At 26.0% G+C, this 21,774-nt stretch overlaps 1 protein-coding gene across 2 annotated transcripts; it reads left to right on the forward strand.

Moving 5' to 3' along the window:
* The first annotated feature begins 850 nt into the window (after nucleotides 1–850).
* Nucleotides 851–12,648, forward strand: LOC112599835 (putative sodium-dependent multivitamin transporter). Of its 2 annotated transcripts, none has more exons than XM_025346906.1 (9): nucleotides 851–1,351; nucleotides 3,124–3,345; nucleotides 4,406–4,630; nucleotides 6,667–6,782; nucleotides 6,856–7,098; nucleotides 7,187–7,361; nucleotides 7,735–7,947; nucleotides 9,877–10,058; nucleotides 12,313–12,648. In XM_025346906.1, exons 1-9 carry the CDS (start codon nucleotides 1,244–1,246, stop codon nucleotides 12,554–12,556), a joined length of 1,728 nt encoding a protein of 575 aa, XP_025202691.1. In that variant the 5' UTR covers nucleotides 851–1,243; the 3' UTR covers nucleotides 12,557–12,648. The 2 variants fall into 2 exon arrangements, with proteins under 2 accessions (XP_025202691.1, XP_025202692.1); XM_025346907.1 differs by lacking the exon at nucleotides 851–1,351 and adding an exon at nucleotides 2,028–2,049 and having other exon boundaries at nucleotides 12,313–12,647.
* Nucleotides 12,649–21,774: the final 9,126 nt, after the last annotated feature.

Consider the following 21,774-nt stretch of genomic DNA (forward strand, 5'->3'; position numbering starts at 1 on the left):
AAATATCTTCGCACAATGTGCGTAATAAATTTAAGGCTCGGATTTATATGCATTTGCGTGTTTTTTCTGAATAGTTCCAAAAATAATTAGGTAAGCTTTAAGTTTGATTTGTAATCAATTACTCCGAAATATAGTTTTATTTTGCATATTTTGTCATTTTTTTTACATGTACTGTATATTTCAGTATTTTTTAAATGCATAATACGTAATATTTTGCTTATTTTAATTAAAATAACGTATTTATAGTCCATGTAATTTTACGAAGTCATTTTTTTCTCATCTGAGACCTATCGGGGGAGGGACAAGTAGTAATCTGTAATCGAGTAAATTTTAGGGAATCATACATTAGTCGCGTTTGTCGTGATCCGAGTGCGCGCGTTAACTTTCATTCAATATCATTTATTTATGTTTAAAGAAGATAAAAAACTTTTTTTCAATCGGTTTTTTCGCATAATTTGTTATTATTAATAAGGCATATTTCTATAAAACAAGTGCATGAATGCACATTTTACGGTGCATAATATCTCTGAGGTTTTTAGAGCATTTGAATCCGGACCCACGACAATACACACAATAATATGCGACCGGGCATTCTCGTACGCGTACACGTTGCGTATTATAATGTACCTATTGATATTACTACATAATATTGTGTTACACAATGTTTTACCGAATGCGCGTTACGCGTGCACATCGGAGTGCAGACGTATCAATATTAATATATTTACACGTAATTTTGAGATACCGTAATCCCCACCGGTTTCGTGATAACTCCACTCATTTTGGACGGTCCTGTATAGCGTTATGTGCGTATGATGTACGTCGGCTTTAGTGTAATGCGCAGTTCTATCAGATGAAGATTATAAACTCGAATGTGTGCGCGATTAGTGTCGATAACATCCCCGTCGTCGTTATAAACGCGTTTGTCGCGATGTTTTAATCATCGCTGTAACATTATTATAATTATTATTATTATTATTATTATTATTATTATTATCATTATCATTACTATTATTATTACTATTACTGTTATTCAAACAGTCGTTACTCGTCGTCGTCACACGCACTCGTGATAATATTGTAATGTTTTAAGCCCATTTCCGGCACGCGTACATACGTGTTTATACGTGTATTTTTCGTCGTTTGTCGACCGTGTCCGTCGTTTAAACAATATCGATACAACGCCGACGACGAATAACGGTCACAATAATATCGTTCATAATATTGTAATATCATAATATACATGGCTCTGGGCGCTTGCGACTATGTCGTGCTCGCGGTCACGTTGCTCGCGTCCGCCGCGATCGGAGTGTATTACCGGTTCACGGGCGGCAAACAGCAAACGACACAGGTGAAACACAATAATATAAGTAATAAATAATAATAATAATAATAATAATAATAATAATGATGATGATGATTGATGATGATGATGTCGCGCGCTCGGCGTTGACAATGTTTTACGTAATGTCCTAGTCGTACGACCGCTGCGACGGTCATTCTCTCCGACCGCGACGGCCTCGCCGAAATATATTCAAAACGTTTACGTTTAAATTATCTCGACTATAGCGGCGGCACGACGTGACGTGCCTACTATTTTGGAGGTGCCCGGGAAATTTGGGCGACACGCCAATGCGCGTTAAATCCGGCGACTATAATACTACCGGGCGACTCGCCGAGCGCGATGTCAATATCTCGATTTTTCTCGTTTTTCTTTCGACCTCGTTAAAATTCCGATTTTCGGAAATTTCTAATCGACCAGATTGTATTTATTCGCGTATAAATTGTTGTGTGATTTGAGGGATTGCCACAGCACTGCGTCCATACGAACGCTGTTTTTTTTTTCGAATGAGAATCGCTCATTTTCTCGAACAACTCATTAACCAGATTATGACTGTTTAAACGTTGGCTTATCATACGAACCGAAATTCTAACGATTAACTGTCTTAAGTCGTTAAACGTTGAATAATAAAAAATAATGGTCGTGACTCATAGTAATTATTATAGCGATGTAGTAGCTATAAATTATTATAATGATTTGAAAATTATGTTAGTATGGTATTATTTTATTTAAGCTAACGTTTTGTAATTTGTAAAATTTGTCCAACTATAAAAAGTATTTACCTATTCCTGCCATAGACTAAATAAAAATAGTCTATTTATTTTATATTTTGTATTATTATCTTTATTATCTAATGATTCAGAAATTCGTTGACTTCTCATTTGATTTTAAATGTAAATGCATCACAATGTCAGTAGAAAAAAGAATTTTTATTCGAATATGAGAAGTTTAGAAGTTTGTACTTTTACAGGTACAGCCACACAAGTACTTCTAGAATCGCCAAATATCTAATCATTTGAAAATAAGATAGTTAAATAACAAAAAAAATTATTGAATACATTTATAAATCAATTTTTCAAAAGATATATAATAAGCTTATCAGTATTAATCAACGAAAGCTTTTATTTACTATCCAAAATTTTTAATTATCAGGTACAAACAATGAAATATATTTTAAATTATAATATAACATAATAAAAACTTGTTATACTGGGAAATTAAAATTTCACTTTTGATGGGATATAATAAACTGTTATCTATTATTATGGAATCATCGGGGCTCATATTATCCGTCTAAAAAAACTAGCCTTCATATTACACATACAAAAAAAATCAATCAAGTTAAAATTTCTTTTTTAATGTATTTTAAAATAATATTATAGTCAATATAATGTTGTGCGTCAAATATTCTTAGAAAAACGATTTTTTTTTTTTGTATTTGAGCCAACGTGGCTATAACTGTCATGGTATTTTCTTTAAATATTATGTATATAAAAAAAAAAATATAAATAAATAAATACATAAATAGTTAGTAGGGTGGAAATAATAAATGCAAACAAATTCGAAATAATCTTTTTCCAGAAATAAAACAAATTATTAATAAAAAATAAAAACATTTATACATTTTTAATCTTGGGTTTTCCAAAAAACAATCGCTTGGTTGTAATTAATTGTTATTTTTTATTTATTTATACTAATGGAGTGTTGCGCTGTTGATTTTTAATGATATACATAATGTGTACAAACATGCACATGAAATATATTATACATGATTTTTCTAGGAATACATGCTGGGAGACAAGAAATTGTCCATTATACCTGTGGGGTTTTCGTTAATGGCCAGTTTTATGTGTGCTACAGCCATGTTCGGATTAAGCGCTGAAAGCTACTTGAGAGGAACACAATTTATGGTCATTAATGCATCCAATATTATCGGTACACCTATAGTCGCTTATGTTTTTCTACCAGTATTCTATAAACTCGGATATTTATCCGTTTACCAGGTAAATCAGTATTATGTAAAAATTATGTTTTATAATACCTTATAAATATATTTTGTATCACTAATTTACTATATACTATATAGGTATACAATAATACAATATGTGCTTAAAACACAGCAATAAAATGCTTATAGAATATTGTATGTTTATAAATTACAATAATTTAATATTTTAATAAGACTCCTGATCAATATTTGACGTTTTTCGTAGGTATTTCATGATAACTTTTTTCTTTATTTATTTTTAATTTTTACAAGAGATGATCAATTTTAAATAACATTAATTTTGTCATGATATTTACTCAACAAAAAAAGTAGTCGATATTTTGAAATACGTACACTGTTAAAAATAAATATAGAAAACTAAATAAATATCCGTAAGATAGTATACGTTCCCAATAAAATGTTATCATGAAAGTTAATATATTTTATACACATTTTCTTTAATATTCTTGTAAATTTTTATGTAATATCTATACTTTAATAAACTAATATTTATTATATTAATGCATTGTTTATTTTAGTTTAAAACGATTGACTATATTTAATAGCATATATCATGTTAAACAATGTATTATATAGTTCATTTGAAGTTATTTTCAGAACACCTATTTTATTATTGATCACTGTTGTAAAAAACATATTTACACGCCATTGCTTTCATAATAGTTCGATTTTTGCCCTTACAGACTTTTCACTGAAGTTTAGTCGGGTAGTAATTTTCAACAGAATTCATCCGTTAGAAGTTCGCTTAACTATATAACTTTTTTTTGTACATTTCTTCTGACTTGCTTAATTAAATGATGTCATTCAAGAGTGATCAGGAAATGAACAGATAGATCAAATGTATCAAAAACGATAAGAAAACAACCTGTCCACTGCGTTAAAAATATTGTTGAAATGGAACTTCAACCTCCTATCAGATAGTATATATGTTTCCTATTTATCTATATTGTACAAAGACATGTTGTGTGGGTATAAAATCAAATATCTAAAAATGTAAATGTATTAGAATTACAAAATAAATCGATGCGATATTATTATTATTATTATTATTTTAGTATTTGGAAGAACGTTTCGGCAAGTCGACTAGAATCGTCGCGTCTTTGGCTTTTAGCATCCAAACAGTGCTGCGTACTGCGTTGGTACTGTACGCGGTCTCGTTGGCTCTGAACGCGATCGCCGGCTTTTCACAGACCGCGTCCATGATGGTCGTCGGCATCTTATGTACCTTTTACTCGACCATTGGTGGCATCAAAGCCGTAATCGTCACCGATTTGTTTCAGGTCAGTTGTGGGTTCAGTTTTTAGATTTAGTACATCGATTTAAAGCGTTTTTACAGTAAATTAAATTGCAACGATTCAACGACGGTGATTACTATATAATACTTTAAATTTTAGTATGCTTTAAGTTGCAATGGTAACTGGATGTGTATAATAAACTTAATCAATTTAGGCAATGTACTATTACATCAGTATTCTCAAAATAATATAGGTAGTTCATCAAATTGTTTTTTGCTGTTTTTAATCGTGAATTTTTCACGGATTGCAATTGTATGAAGATTTGATCAAGGTTCTGCCATCGACAATTTGAAAAAAAATTATAAATATAATAAAACTTTACGAATAATGGAAGTTAAATTACGACGTTTACGTATGAACGATGAATAGCTATTGCCTATTTTAATCGATAAGACGAATGTTAAAACCAAATAGCACTAAGAGTCGGGGTCTACGACCATAATTACTAACTATTAAACGTTTTACTCCTCCTCTTAGAATTAGTTTTTTACAATTTATTTTGCTTAGACTTCATTGTTTGATAATATTTGACATGTTTTGTACATTTGGTTGATAATGATAAGTGCGATTAATATTGCGATAATCGTATTCAAAATGTCATATAATAAAATTGTAATTGTAAGATTGTATTAAATAATACAAAAGAAAATTACATTTACCTAACTGCCTGTTAAAATGTGTAAGTTAATGGTGAAATTATTTTCATAAAGTCAATAAAATTTAAATATAATACAATACAATTAAATGCTGACGTATTTATTGAAATACAATTTAGTTGTTATAATTCGAATCCGATTACAGGACAAGTTTTAATTTAACTCAGATATTTCAAATGTTATTAACTTATAAGCAATATAATATATCTAGTACCTATAGTGTTTATTTTATATTCTTTTGATACTCGCTATAGAGTATTTTTCGTTTTTGTCTCTTTGGCTATGTTAATGATAATATATTATAAACAGTACTAAAACTTTATAATTAAAGTCGATACACTTTTATTGAAAATATATAATTTTCTGAAACAATTCCGAACTTATTTCTCTATATTCATTAATTATTTTAAACAAAATCCACTGTTATTATTAATGTTTAAGAACAAAGTTTTAAAATATTCTATTAATAATATTTAACTTATATAAAGATATATAAATATTTGATATACACTAAATATTAAAATATTGTAACCAATTAACATTTTATAAATTAAGAAATAATTATATATTACATCAAACAAAGAAATGGTTATTGTTAGATTTTCCATCATTTGCTCAGAGTTCAAATTACATTTTAAAATCATCATTGTACAAATGACTTACTGTTTTTGAAGCTTTTGAATGATGTAATAAGTAATTCTTGGTTTAATTTTGCTAATGACTTAACGTACCAGGTTATATAACAGACTCAGAAAACAGTGATTTATTTGTTCTGAAGTTTGTTTTCTATAAATAAATGACTTTTGTTTTAGATAATGAACAATATACTTAATATAAAACTTAAACTTATAAAAATATTTATTTCCGAAACATTGATTTTCAGGACACGTGTCTTAATTCAAAATCTACATCGAATTTGTGTTTTAGGTCTGATCTATAAACATCGTTTTCCTCCGTGTATTTCAGGGCGTTTTTCATCGAATTACACGACCGATATGGTACGTGGTATTTTTATCTGCGGTAAAAAACATCAGAGAGCTTGCGTTTTGGCGAACGAACGCCGTAATAATAAAAATGCAAACTTCTAATTGTGTGGTTTAATATTTTTAATTAAAAATTTACTAGGCCATCTGATGTTTTTACTTTGCAATTCTCTCGATAAGCCTAGCTATAAAAATAAGTTTAATAGTCAAGGAAATTCGCTTAAATAACCATCCACTATCCTCACTAATATGCATAGTAATGAGACTCAAAAAGTGTGCGAAATGTAAAATTGACATAGTCCCAATTAGAACAATCAACAAGCTGATAATATTTTAATATTGGTAAAACTACGACGTAATATCCCTTTTTTGATTTGTGTAGTCGTTGCTCATGTTCGGGTCCGTTTTCACTGTCATTGGAGTGGCAGCGGTTAATGTTGGTGGACTGACAGAGATCTGGAAGATTGCTCATGATTACGGTCGCGTGGAACTGTTCAAGTGCGTTGAGACGAGTGGGTACACAGCGTACAGGAGCGTTCTCCATTATTAATGCACACAAACTTCCCGACAGCTTTCAGGTCGACCCAACGGTCAGGCACAGCTGGTGGTCACTGATGCTGGGTGGAATGTTTACGTACGTCTCCGTGTACGGTGTGAACCAGGTGCAGGTGCAGCGTTACTTGACCATGAAGGACTACGGAACCGCGGTCAGGACCCTGTGGTTTAGCTGGCCGATAACCGCTTTCTTGTCGCTGTCCATGAGCTTCGCTGGATTGGCCATGTTCTCAAAGTATCGGGACTGCGACCCGATAAAGTTGGTATTCTTCGAACTAGCGTTCGACTTTAGAATGACGTTATTTATAAGCAGTCAAAAATCGCGCACGTTTGTATGTATTCATCAGGGAAGGAAGAATAACTAGTGGCGATCAGCTGATGGCTCTGTTCGTGTTAGATACGATGGCATTCACGCCAGGATTAACTGGTTTGTTTTTGGCGGGCGTATGTTCATCCGCACTGTGTTCCGTGTCCGCAGCTCTTAACTCACTAGCAGCCGTTACACTTGAGGACTATATCACAGTAATATTTTACGTTTATTTTTTCATCGCCATAACGGTCTGCCTCATAAAGTTTATCGTGAATTTATCTCTTCGGGGGACGAAAGGGGATCGAGACCATTAGGGGATAAAATTGAAGACGCATAAATGCATAATGCTATAAAATATATAATATCCGATACGATACACACTGTATATAAACACTTTAAATCGCGGTCTGAAATATTTTTGTGATTTTGAACTTTAAACGTATCTCAAATAATATTATAATATCGCTTGTGCCCGTGCGGAGTACGCAGTGATAGTCCTAAAATAATATTATTATTATTTATTACTAAGACGGTGTGAAATGATAATATTATTGAAATGTGTTTTGGACGTGTATAATATTTTAGCCACTGGTAAACGTCGACATACCCGACCAGAAACGCGTGCTGTGGTCCAAAATCCTTGTCGCTGTCTACGGGATCCTATCGGTAGCGTTAGCGTTTTGTGCGCATTTCGTCGGACCGCTGTTACAGGCCTCGATGACGATTCTGGGCATTATCGGTGGACCCATGTTGGCGGTGTTTACTCTCGGCATACTTGTACCGTACATAAACCAAAAGGTAACCATTAAACGTGATTCGTTGCATTGTGCACGATAACGCGTACCTATGTACTTATTAAAATAACATTTTGAGTAATTAAAAAAAGTAAAATGGTGAATGGACTTTAAAAAAAGCAGACATATATAATAAATAAGGGAAGGAGAAGTCAGGGCTTTAATGCCTAAAAAATGTCTGGAAGAGATTTAAAATATAAGACGTGTTTGTTATAATATGAATTGGCACGATTAAGTTGATCGTATTACAATATTTTTTTTGTTATTATTATCTGTTATCATAATTTTTCCAAAAAAAAGTAGACCAACGTTTTGTTGTAGTTAAATTAAAAACCATCTTAAGTGTGTTTTATATTATAATTTTTGGCATTTTTGCATTTTAAGTGCATATTTTATTGCATTTATTTGAAAATGTTAATGCATTTTTCAAGGTTTTTTAGTGCATTAAATTCACAGCCTTAGTAATAATATATATATATATATATATATATAATTATTCTTTATTATATTAGTATTATCAACTTTTGAGTCAATACAATCTTATCGTAAGACAGTATGAATAGATTTACGGGTTAAAATAGGTAATACTATCTTCAAATTGATCAATATATTTTGAAAACGTTATTGCGTCTAAAAATATTCATAATATACGTAAAAACTCTATGTCCACTAATCCTTGTAAATCATAAAAAAATCTTTAACATCTTTATTCGTCGACTTTTTCGATTATTGGATTTGAACAAAACTTTTTTTCGTTTTTTGTTTTTTCTTGTTATTTTGTAAAGTATTAGGATTTTTTTTACATTTGACCCTCCAAAGAACCAACTTAGTTCAATTTGCAACTAGAAACTATACTTCCAGTTTCAGAAATATTTTTACTGCCCTAACAGATGATGACAGATAGAAAAAAAGTAAAAACATATACCTACATCATTTTAAGATCGTTCCTCTCATAATCTAAAATAGTTTAACAAATACATTCTTTTAGGATATCATTTTTCACTACTTTACCTGTTATTGATCACTTTTCGTCTCTGTATATTATTCAATTTTGAGTTTTAAAAAAATAGGTTTAAAAAATTATATTTTATTAAAATAATACGTTAAAAAAGAATTTTTCAAATTAATTTTTTAGATTTAAGATTTTGTGTTTAAAAAAATAAATAAAAGCATGTGCATGAATAAACAATTTTATGTTTTGAGGATAAGGATATGTGACACTTTTTTAATACTTTCAGCACTACCAAGCATCATAATGGTGTTAAAAATGACAAAAATATTATGTAACACAAAATTTTAGGTTACAAAGATATATTCAAAATACATTATTTTAGGTACCTTTACGGAGTGTAATTCGTTTTTTTTTTTTTTTTTAATAATTATATAGATTAAATACAATTAGAAATATGCAATAAATGAAAATTTTCAAAAATCGAAAGCTGAGTATTATTTTATTTCTTTGCTATGCTCGTATTACATATACGCATATCTATTGTAATTTTTTTTTAAAACACTCCCTATTTATACAAGTATGATTGCTTATGGATTATGACTATATAGATATGTTAAATTTAAATTCTAATTCTAATGTTACTGGTCAATAACAATAAGAGTATTTTTTAGTGCAGTTTTTTCTGGCGATTTGATTTATTTTTATTATACTCGTATTTTTGACCATCCTTCATAATTAACAAGAATATATTTTGATAGTTATTAATCAATTGTATGCAGTATAATTTCGGAGTAGATCACTATATCCTGTAGAAGATCACCTGTTACACGAATGTCGTAATTTTTAGCAGTACTTAAGTTTTGAAAATCAATTTCAAGGCGAGATAATAATACGAATAGCTATTTTTTTTTTTTTTTTGTTGCGTTCGACTAGTTTTAGTTACTATATGGTTATAATGATACATATTTATTACAAATACAGGGTGCTTTGGTTGGTCTGGTCGCAGGTCTCATTTTTTCATTTTTCTTGGGACTAGGTGGACCCAAACCACCCGTGAACAATTTGCCCACATACACCAACGGGTGTTCGCCGGACTCGTTTCACAACTTCGATGTAGACGTGCCGTCTACTTCTCTACTGATAGAATCCACGGCTACACAAGAGTAAGTATAAACTATAAAGCATATTCATTGTACAACCCTACATTAAAGTAAAATATTTCTTACAATACATCATATCTAGTGGATTTCGTTTGAATGTCTGAACAAACCACGTATATCTAAATATTCTAAATAAGATGTTACGAGTATGCTATCTGGTTATATTATGATGTAGTCTATGTGTATAATTTTACTTAAAATGTAAAAAGTATCACTCGCATAATTTTAATTTTTTTGGTTTAAATACACATAGTGAGATCAACATTTAAGGTACCTATTACTCAGTATTTCGGCTGGATGACTTTTAATTCGACAACGTGAGGGGCATTGATTCTAGTTAGGTACTTACTACCTACACTTATTTTTGAAAAGTTTAAATTTTTTACCTTTATTTTCCAGCACATGAACTGTAAGAAAAATATTTATCCTCTTTTTGAGTTCAAATTTGAATTTTATTATTATTATTATTATTAACATTATTTTTTTTTTAAAGTAAATTTGACTAATCAAGTTTTTCTTATATTAAAAATTGAGTGATTGAGAGTCAGTAGAAAATCAAATGAATTATAGTATAAAATAATCAAATAATCATACAAAATCTCATGGAGATTGAATAAAAAAAAAAAAAAATTGTATAATACAATAATATTTAGAAAATATGTAGTTTAATTATTATTTACAGTATTTATTTATTTTCCTTGTATATAAAATTCTTTATAATTTCCTAGAGTTTTTACTGATTAATATGATTTTTAACTCATCTTCAATCACTAGAATATTACGGTGGAAAAAATTTACAAGACCAAATTATCTAAAAAAAATAATTTTAATCAGATATAAACTCAAAAGAGGGCAAAATTCTTTGTTATAATGCAAATAAAGTATGAGAAAAAAAGTTAAAAAAGAGAAAAGTTACTAACTACTTTAGTGTCCAAAAGGTGTTGAAAGAATTTCGTTATTGAGAAATAAGTCACTGTAGTATGTGTATCAAATTTAAACTCAATGATTTGAGTGCAGACAAAAAACGATTTTACTGAAGACAGTCTATCAGTCCAATATATTACCAAGTATTTGTATTTCAATTAAAATAATTTATCTTATTGTTATTTATACCATAAACGTAGATTAAATTAATTTTTATTAAAAATATTGAATTTGAAAATGTCGTCGCTTGTTTAAAGTTTCTTAAAAGTAGGTACTCACAAATTATATTCTTAATTACAGCAAACTAACTAAAAACCGTCATTCTAAGTTAAAAATTTTAATATCTAATTTCGAAAAATTTGAATTTAAAATATTTATAATTAAAAATCGTGAATATGTATACTAAATATTTTTAATATCTATAAAAATAACTTTTGAAGAACATTTCAAATATTTTGGCTTAGTAAAAATTTTTTTATATTGATATTTATAGAAAAAAAAAACTGAAAATAATACCTAAAAATACATTATAAAGAATTAAAATATTTAAAAAAATGTTATCATGTATAAATTATTTGATGAAAATGTTAAATATTTATGGTTATTTGTTTGTGAGTTACATTAAAAAAACGAAGTCGATTTTGTCGAATATTGATTTAACGTAATAATTCTGTTATTCCTTAATTAGTTTTTTTATTTTTCCGGTTATTTTGTCGTAACCAGAAACCACCTTCAAAGTTTAATTAAAGCATTTTTATTGTCCTAAAGGTGATGACTTTAGGTATATATAAAAAAAAAACACACACACACACACATCATTGTTGTAAATTCAATGTATCTTATGTAATTACTCATTCTAAAAACTAATATTTAAAATTTTCAAAGATAAGTGTACCTAATATTAAACGTTTTATGCAGTAAACAAAAACCCAAATAATATCTTGCCAAAATACTTGATATTATTTAAATTGTGATCAAACTGTATGAAGAAGTGATATGGAAAGATATTGATATTCACTTATACAGTAGAATATAAATCGCCAAACGTTATATTATTATTTTATTTATTTAATATGTTGTACATATTTTTTATTTGCTTTAATGTTTATTTTATTGTATAGGTTACATATTATATTATGTAAAAAAAAGTTTTTACCAAGAGTTAAAAAAATTATTAGTTAATATATTTTTGAAAACACGATGTGATATCGATACTAAAGATATCTTAGATATCCTACTACATCACTATATTATCTTTTTACATTTATATTTTAATATAGAGTTGAGTATCCTATTCCACAGTAGTTTGATTAATTAAATATTATCATTTTAGGATTCACGAAGAAAGTTATATGTATTTGTATAAGATAAGTTACATGTACTACATAGTCATTGGTTTCACGACTACCATATTAGTGAGTTTGGTCGCAAGTTTGTTCTTCGAATCCAATGTTAATACCCAAAATCCGAAACTATTTTTTTCGGCTAATCCAAAGGATGTAGAAAGACAAGTTGAAACGAGACAAAAAAGACCTTCAACTGTTTCAAAAACCGTTACGTTTTCCCTTAATTCGTGAAAAATACCATTGTTTATTATTATTATGAGTAATATTATTAGTTTAATTTATGATATTTATTTCTGTTTGATTTTGTTAATTGTAATCTTGAAAGTGAATTATTTATATATTTGTTGATTATGATGTATTTATTCGTATTTTCTATTTTTACTTTAATAATAGATGTTTATGATATATTTGAATAAAAAATTGTTATATAAATAATATTCCTTTTAACATAAAATTAAATTACAAATACACATTTATACTGTGAAAATATAAGAATTACAGTATGTTAACAGTGGTGAGATGATGTGAGGTGAGAATGTGAGGATTTTTTTGTCTCCATTGTAGTCATTTTCTATCGGCGTTCCCAAGGTTGTCGATTATGATACAAAATATTAAAGAAATTATAATTAAATAAGTATATTGTGTAACATTACTTTTATTTAGTTAATCTGAAGACATTACAATGTAATTTTATGTATAAAATAATTACTTTATAGTTTATATGCAATTAATTCATAACATGTTTTTTTTTAAATATTATTACAAATTATTTAATTCTGAAATTTTGTAATGTAGAATAGTTTAAGAACGTATATTATGTCGTATAATCGTAGTTGACATGGATTTTGATTATTACTATTTGTGAGTTTACGACTGCGGCAAGTGTTATCTTAGTCATCTACATTTGGTTGTATATACATTATGCATTATACACAATAATATAATACCAGTGCCAGTTTTATTTTCCATTTTAATATTAGATATTTCACAATAAGAGTTTTGTTGAATTATTACATCTTCAGAGTAAATACAGAAGTGCAACGCTTAAATGAACTTTATGGTATGAATTCTTAGTAATCAATCTACAGTTTATGTATTTTATGTTTATAACAGTCATAAAAAACAATAAATGAAATTTTAAATCAATTTATATTATAACTGTTCTTTACGAGAAAAAAAGTTTTAACTAGTGATAAATACAATGCTGTTATAGTGTCTGAAAATTAGATCTCAATAAGGGTAGGGCGCGATATACTCGGAAAAATATATTTAGATATCAATCACTGGGTAAAAAATGTACGGATGGAATCCAATAGAGCACAATTGACTTTTTTCATAACTCTATTGAGAATGGTTACGATCAAACAACAGGAACCCAAAAAACCCTCCTAAAAAAAATACGATTGATCACGAAAATTAGACGCGACGTAGCCACTTTGTACCATAGAGTTATATTATTAAAAAAAATTAAAAAAATAAGGTATTAAAAAAATAAAATACATTTGAACATAAATATTTATAAATGAAAATCTTTTATTGGTTTTTAATCATATTATGTTATTACATATTAAGACAGTGTATGATAGATCAGTTAGTTTATAAAGTATATATTACAATTAAAATGTGTTCCCCTAAAATTTACCGAATATACCTACATTAAAAAAAAAGTTGAAAAATTCTTCTCATACAATATGAAAAATTTAAATGTCTTTCCCTAATTACTCATTTTCAATATTTAATAAGTATTTAAAAAGATTGTCAGTATTTTTAAATTCAGACTACTCCTGATAAGCCTTTATAGTGAAGTTTATTTTTTGGTTTTCGATGGTACTAAATTTTATGATTATTATTACTTGCTATAGATTGAATTTTCGTGATCGTTTCAGCTTGAATTTCTTGTAACACTATAATAACCAAGTTTATATGTAGATGGGCCTTGTAAAATTGGGAATTGTATGTTCTATGAAAACTTTCAGCTGCATTAGTTGTTCTAAAAAATAAAGATTGGAGAATTAAAAATGTATGTTTATAATAAAATAATTTATAGATTCTGTACAAATATCTCAGATTATACGTTGATTCCTCAGCCCATATTATATTTGGAAAAAATTAAGATTTGTCATTAACGTAGTTGTTAAAAATATAATCGGAAAACTTTTGCAAGCAGTTTAATTTGGACATACACTGATAAGTTAACAAATTCTATAGATAGATACTTCATGACTCAGAAAAAAAAGCAATACAAAAAACATTTTTAGCCGATTTCCAAGAGCATTGTTTTTTTTTTGCATTACAAACTAACTTAATTTAACAATATCTAATAAGCTTTTATTTTGTACTTACTTTCCTCCACCACGATTGCCCTAAATAAAATCTGCGTGATAACAATTGTACATCTTCAAAAACTTCAGAAACAGCTTGGTGAGCTGCTTTTTTGAAGTCAACATGTAATTTTTGTGATATAAACTCATTACATTACATTTCATACATAATTCTTTAAGAAATAAACCAATTTTTTTGTACATCTTTTTTGATTTCTCAAACAACTAAAAAAATAAACCAAAGCAAATAATACCCATTTTTAAATCTGTGTATTGTACATAATTGCATAAAATACTGAAGAGCGTAATTGAATCGGCAGATCACTGCATTTTGTTGTCATAAATTTTAGGTTGATGTCTCTAGAAGATACATACGATATTTAACTTACCAGATTTTAAGTAAACGAATAAATGATAAAAAATGTAAAAAGATATTTGATTCAAGATATACTTTTGTTTTAAATACATTTTAATGTAAATTATAATATCTTTAATTATTCATATCAATATTTATAGATACTACTACCAGTACTACCGTTATTTGATACTGTAAAATCAAGGATGCTTGGTTAACGTTACATAACGATTACATACCCGATACCAAAGTACGATACATCAAATTAGAGTAATTAGACCCTATATTAGTATGTATATAATCTTAAACTCAGTGTATAATTAAGTTCATGGGATTTTTACTTAAACATAACATATTCTACGAGTACCAACATAAATTTAATCGCTCATCAATATAATAGTTATAATAAATTAAGCATTGTCTACATAATACAACAGCAATAAAATAAAACAATGAATTAGTTAAAAATTGTTGTTGAACAATACAATATAATAGTTTTGCATGCATTTTATGCTTGGAAAGTTAAAGTTAATTAATTTTTTTAACTCGTTAAGTTACAGCTAACTCAGTTAAACTAATATATTTAGATTTTGATTTTGATTTATATTGTACCTTACTTATCAGCCTTAAACATGAAATTTAAAAATTATTACTGATAATTATTAAAACTAGAATAAACAAATTATATATAATTGAAGATTAAAAATATACTACTATGACTAGTAATATTATTAAAAAAAATCGCAGTTAAGTTTAATTAAAAAATATAATGAATAAGAAAATAAAAAAAAAATAATTTTGTAAATTATTTAATGGTCAAATTGTTGGCACATCTTTTAATATTTATAATAATCAATGAATACATATTATTTAAATAATGACTAGTGTTATTTTTGAAAATTATTAAATTAAAATTTCGGTATTAATTAAACTTGTAGTGTATTTTTATATTAATTTTAAAATTAAAAAGCTTTTGTGGTTTAACATTTTTGTTTATATATTTCATTATTTAATAATTCATCAAGTATAATATAAATTATGATACATTTCACATGATTTACATTTAAATCTGCAACGAAAAAGTGATTTAGAAGCAAATACTAAAAGTTGATTATCAATGCTAAATATTCTTTTTATTTTTTTTTTAAACTTTAATATTTAATTTAATTATTTTATAATGTTATTTAATCGAAAATATTTAATGATGATATTCTTATTTCGCAATCATAAAAATGTGACAGGATTTTCATTTAATTCATTACATCTTTTTTTTTTATTTCTTGCTTGTGCGTTCATTCATTGAGATTAGTTTTAACAACGGTTTACTTCGTTTCTCAGTTGAATCCTTTTTTGATTCATCTGGTAATTCATTCTTGTGTTTCAGGTGGTGATTAGAGTAATAATTATGTTGAGTAATTTTTATCATTTCATCTGATTTATTATTTCGAAAGTCTTTATTTGCTTTTTTCCTCAGATATTATTTAATTCATTACCTCTTTTTTTATTTTAGTATTCGGTTTTTGTTTTACTTGCTCACTTAAAGAGCTATCATATATTTTGATGGTAATGGCCTCATCGGTTGATTCTTCATTTATAGCGTCACGTGTATTCTCATCTGATTTATTATTTAAACTGTCTTTAAATGTTTTACCATTCTTTTCCTTTTTAGTTTCGAACCTTTTCCTAGATTTCTTACTTTGGGATTCGTACAAATTATTATTCGATTCGTCGCTTAATTAAAATTATTTAATTCATTTTCTAATTTACTACTTGATCCTTTTTTAAATTTAACTTGATTTTTTGCCTACTTTACTAAATGTTTTTTATGTTGGTCTTTATTTTTTTTAAATTATTAGGATGCTTATTAGATTTATCTCCGTGTTTATTCTTTATAGAATCGTTTAATTCTTCATCTGATTCATCATTCAGTTCTTTTTCAACTTATTATTTGATTTTTTACCTACATTATTATTCAATTTTTGTTTTTTATGGTTATTTTTCAAATTATTATCATATTTGTTAGATTCATCGGTATTTTTATTTTAAATTGTATCGTTTAATTCCTCGTCTGATTCATCACTCGATTCTTCTTTCAACTTATCATTTACTTTACTTATAGATTTTTGATTCTGATTTTTATTTTTTAAATTATTTTTACATTTATTAGACTCATCGTTATACTCGTCGGTAATTAAATTATTTGACTCATCGTCTGATTCACTTCCACTTGATTCTTCTTTTAATTTATTATTTAGATTTAATTTATTATTTTATTAATTGAACTATATTCTTGATGTTTATTTTTTAAATTATTTTGAGTTTTATCGACAATATTATATTTATATTTATTGAAATTGCGTGAATCGTCTTAATTAGATTCAATTATTTTATTCATTTTTTTATTTATTTTTTTTTTAAATTCTTCATTGATATGCTTATTATTATTATTTTTTTTTAATTATTATTAATTTTTTACTTGATTTTTTATATATAGTGTGATGTGATTTTTCATAAGTTACATCTCTTGATTTTCGTATGTGACTGTGATGAATTTTCTTCTTTTCATTTTTTTTTAGAATATTTTTTTCTATACTTTCGACCAACGACATCAATTACCGAATAAAATGGAGTCTTTACATTTTTTAGATTGTTATTATTATTTATTTCATTATACTTATTAACATCCTCAGGGTCCATTTTATTCGCTACATTTAAATTAAATGTATCCATAGTTTCTTTTTTTTTCATTTCTTCTTTAGTTTTAGGTATACCATTATGATTAACGAATGGTAAATCACTTCTTGTTGATAATCTATAATCAAAATCTAGGTATGACAAAAAACGGAAAAATACAAAAGATTAGTGAATATATCATCATTATATTCAATTTATAATCTCTATTTATATATATTTATATCAATATATAAATTTTGTATAATTAAACATATTAGAGTTCATTTTTATTAGTTGATGCTTAATAGGTAATTATAGTAAATTGGTCAAAGACCTGTACATTATTATTTATTAAAATATTGATAAAATTGTTTAATAGCTAAACATTTTTGAAATAGGATGTATTATTAAGCTTAAACTTATCAACAAAGCTTCATAAGAAAAATTATAAATTAAATATGTAGGTAAATTTTAAAAAGTTCAGATAAAATTAATATTTAAAATACGTATTTTTTAATTTTTTTAATAAAAATTATAATTAATTTATTTAATATAATGTATTGTCTGTAATTAAACCCAGTTAAGCTTTCTGTATGACATTTTAAAACATTATATTACACTTAATTAGTTTTTTATTCAAATTTTAAGTATTAATTGTTTTTTAATTTATTTATCTTATTAAATGTGACTAATGGGTGACTTAATTTTTCAAAAGAATATTTAATTGTTTCTATTCTTTCTATTATCACATAAACTAATAAAAAACAAACTTGTGCTAGTAAATAAATAACATATGATAATAATAGAAAGTACAGATTGTACTTAATATATAACTTACTATATATTAAAAATAAAAATAAAAATATATTTATATATCTTTTATGAAGTGTATTTTTTTAATAATTGTGATCTATCATTCGTAATATTAAAATTACTAGTATTTAATATAAAATATTAAAAACCAAATCAAATTTACTAATAAGGATTTGTAATTTAAGGAGATATTTTATAAACGACATCTTTCTGAGTGATTTATTTTTAATTATATTTTAATAAATTAAATAAACATGACTTGTATTAAAAATGAGTTTATAATTAATAGCTTAGTTATTGCTCACTGCTGAAAGAAAAAAACACAACTTTTGGCAATCAGCTATTTTAGATTTAAAAACGATACAACAATTTAAATTTCTGTTAAACATTTTTATAGTTTTGATAGAATTATGTTAAATAATATTGTTTTTAATAATACTTGGAGGATGATAATTTGGATGTATTATTATTTATTTTATTAATAAAAGTTTGAAAATATTTCAACTTATATCACTATTTGTGGTATACAAACAAGTAAATTTAAATTATAAATTATATCAATTAAAATAAGCCAATTTTTAAAACTTAATCAAGAATTTATATTAGGTTATTATTTAAAAATAAATTAACAACAATAATGCAAATAATATTACTTTATTTTAACAGTATCAATTTATAAAATAAAAATGAATAACTTCATAATTGAATTAAATAAAATTAATAACAATACATTTGTAAAAAAAAAAAAAGGCAACTTGTAATAAAAAAAATTATATTTTTTGGCTAAAAAATGATTATTATAAAATATATTTAAGACTGTGATTAAAATATATTAGATATAATTTACTTGTTGGCTACTATGGCCAAGTCTAACAAGAAGTTTTGTTCTACTATTTATATTTAACTATATTGTATTATTATCAGACTTATATTGTTATACAATTATTATACTTAAATGAATGATCAAATCATATTATAAAACATAGACAAGAACAAATCATATTATTATTGAAAATATAATGTTTTAATAATCAAATCATTAAAATGTATGATATGAAACTAGATTTTTTATTAGCAGATATTTATTACTTGTGTTAATATCACAATTATTAGTGGTTATAAATTATTTATAATGATGATCTAAACATGGTAGTAAATAGATTGAGTTGTAATTATCAAGATGTTGATAATACAAAATCTATGATAGTATGAATATAGTAATGTAAATTTAACATGTTGAAATAGTATTAATAGCATTATACCAATTATACCTCATAATATTTTTTTAATAATAATAGTTATATCTTACCCGTGCTATTTATAGGATTTTAACATTAAATTTTCACTATTGAGGATCAAGATTACTTATACGTTTAAATGTCTTAATTTACTATATTCAAGTTACTAACCACCATTACCAAGCGATAAGCACTTACACTAGTGTTGAATAAAAATTTAAAATTATATTGTGTCGTTTTGCTGTAAACAATTTTGTGTCAAGTCAATTAGGAATAGCGTCACAACTCAAAAAATAAAATAATTTTGAGTTGTGACATTATTCTTGCACGAAAGTAATGAAAACATTCAGCAAGAATAATGAAATATTATAGTTTTTAAATCAACTCCAGTGAAATTACATATTTTAATCACATAAACTAAAATAAAGAGCAGAGCACATTGTTAGAATCAATGAAAACCCGAAAATCAACTATTTTTGAGTTTTGTCATTATTCTTTAAAAATTGCGATTGGATTATGATTTTATTTAAACAAATTTAATAATTCATTTTAAAAACCTAATCTAACAATTATTATAATAATTTTTTTTTGCCTTATTAAATTAATTTGCTTACGTTTCGAAGAAACAGAAGATTTATATAGTATCGTTTGCGATATCATAATCCATAAAATAAACTTGTGAATTGGAAAGAATACAATGCAATTCTGGTAGAAATTCATTTTTATTTTATATTAATTGGTTAATCTCTGAAAACTTTGAATAAATAATACCAACTATTAAACATTAGTGTCAACTAGGAAACAAAATATAATTTTACTTAACAACACAATGTAATTACGTATAATAATAAAATATGTTTAAATAATTTGTTAAAATATATTCTTAACATACAACACAATCACAATACAGTCAACCCGCGATATAACGAATTTCAAAGGACCGAGCAAAAAGTTTAGTATATCGAAAGTTCGTTACATATCAAAATTCGTTAATCAAAAACATATATCAACAATATTCGTTTAACATGATTTAAAACAAAATTCAAAATTTAGATTTTATTAGATTATTATAAAAACATAACATATTAGATATAGTTATTAATTATTATGTACATAAATCATTTTTTAGATTGGTTATTTTTTTTTTTTTTTTTGTAATTACTTCCGCTTACCCAGTCAATAATGTTAAAATTTAAAATGTTACAAAACACATTGTTGTCAATGTTAAGGCTCTGTAAATAATTCAAGAGAGATCATGGAGATTTAAATTTTCTTCTTTCGAAGATACAAAAGACTCTTTGGATTATTATTCTTTGTTATCAAGATTGTTTAAAATCTCATCATAATTATGAGAACCACAGTCGGCCAACTCGTCGTCGATGGCAACAAAAGTTTTGTATACCTAGTCATTTATATACTAGTCAACGTTTGATATGTATAATATATAACAGCGATATGAATTGTATCTTATTGATTGATAATAGTCGAAATACATTTTGTAAAATTCATTACATTGCGAGAGCTTTGGCCAAAAAGCTTCGTTATATCGAAGGTACAAAAATACATTTAGTTTTTTGTTATATCACAAGCTTTCCAAGAGAACGACAGTTTTATACGTTATATCGAACTTTGTTTTACCGGGAGTTAACTATACTAATTAAAGTTATAATTTTTAATTCTTTTGAATTATTAATTTATAATAATAAAACTTAATTATGAAAATTAAAGGATCTAATTTATTTTTATAAACAAAAACTTAGCCTTATTCTAATGACAACAAAATATTAAAAATCAATATAAAAATATTAAATATTAGTTTATAGTTTACTTTAAAATTTGTATATCGATTTGTTACATTATTTTTTCATTAATAATATGAAATAATAAATACAAAAATTTTATTTTAAAATACCTTCCTCGGGGGTTCAATATTATATTATGCTCCTAATGTTTCACGAAACCCTGGTAATTTGTAATTAAATTAAAAATTTTAATTAAATCTCTTAAAAATTAAAGCTTTTCTTTCCTAAAAATCAAGTTAGGTAAATA

Source organism: Melanaphis sacchari, unplaced genomic scaffold, assembly GCF_002803265.2.
Source record: "Melanaphis sacchari strain LSU unplaced genomic scaffold, SCAv2.0 Contig55_pilon_pilon, whole genome shotgun sequence".
Lineage (NCBI taxonomy): Eukaryota > Metazoa > Arthropoda > Insecta > Hemiptera > Aphididae > Melanaphis > Melanaphis sacchari.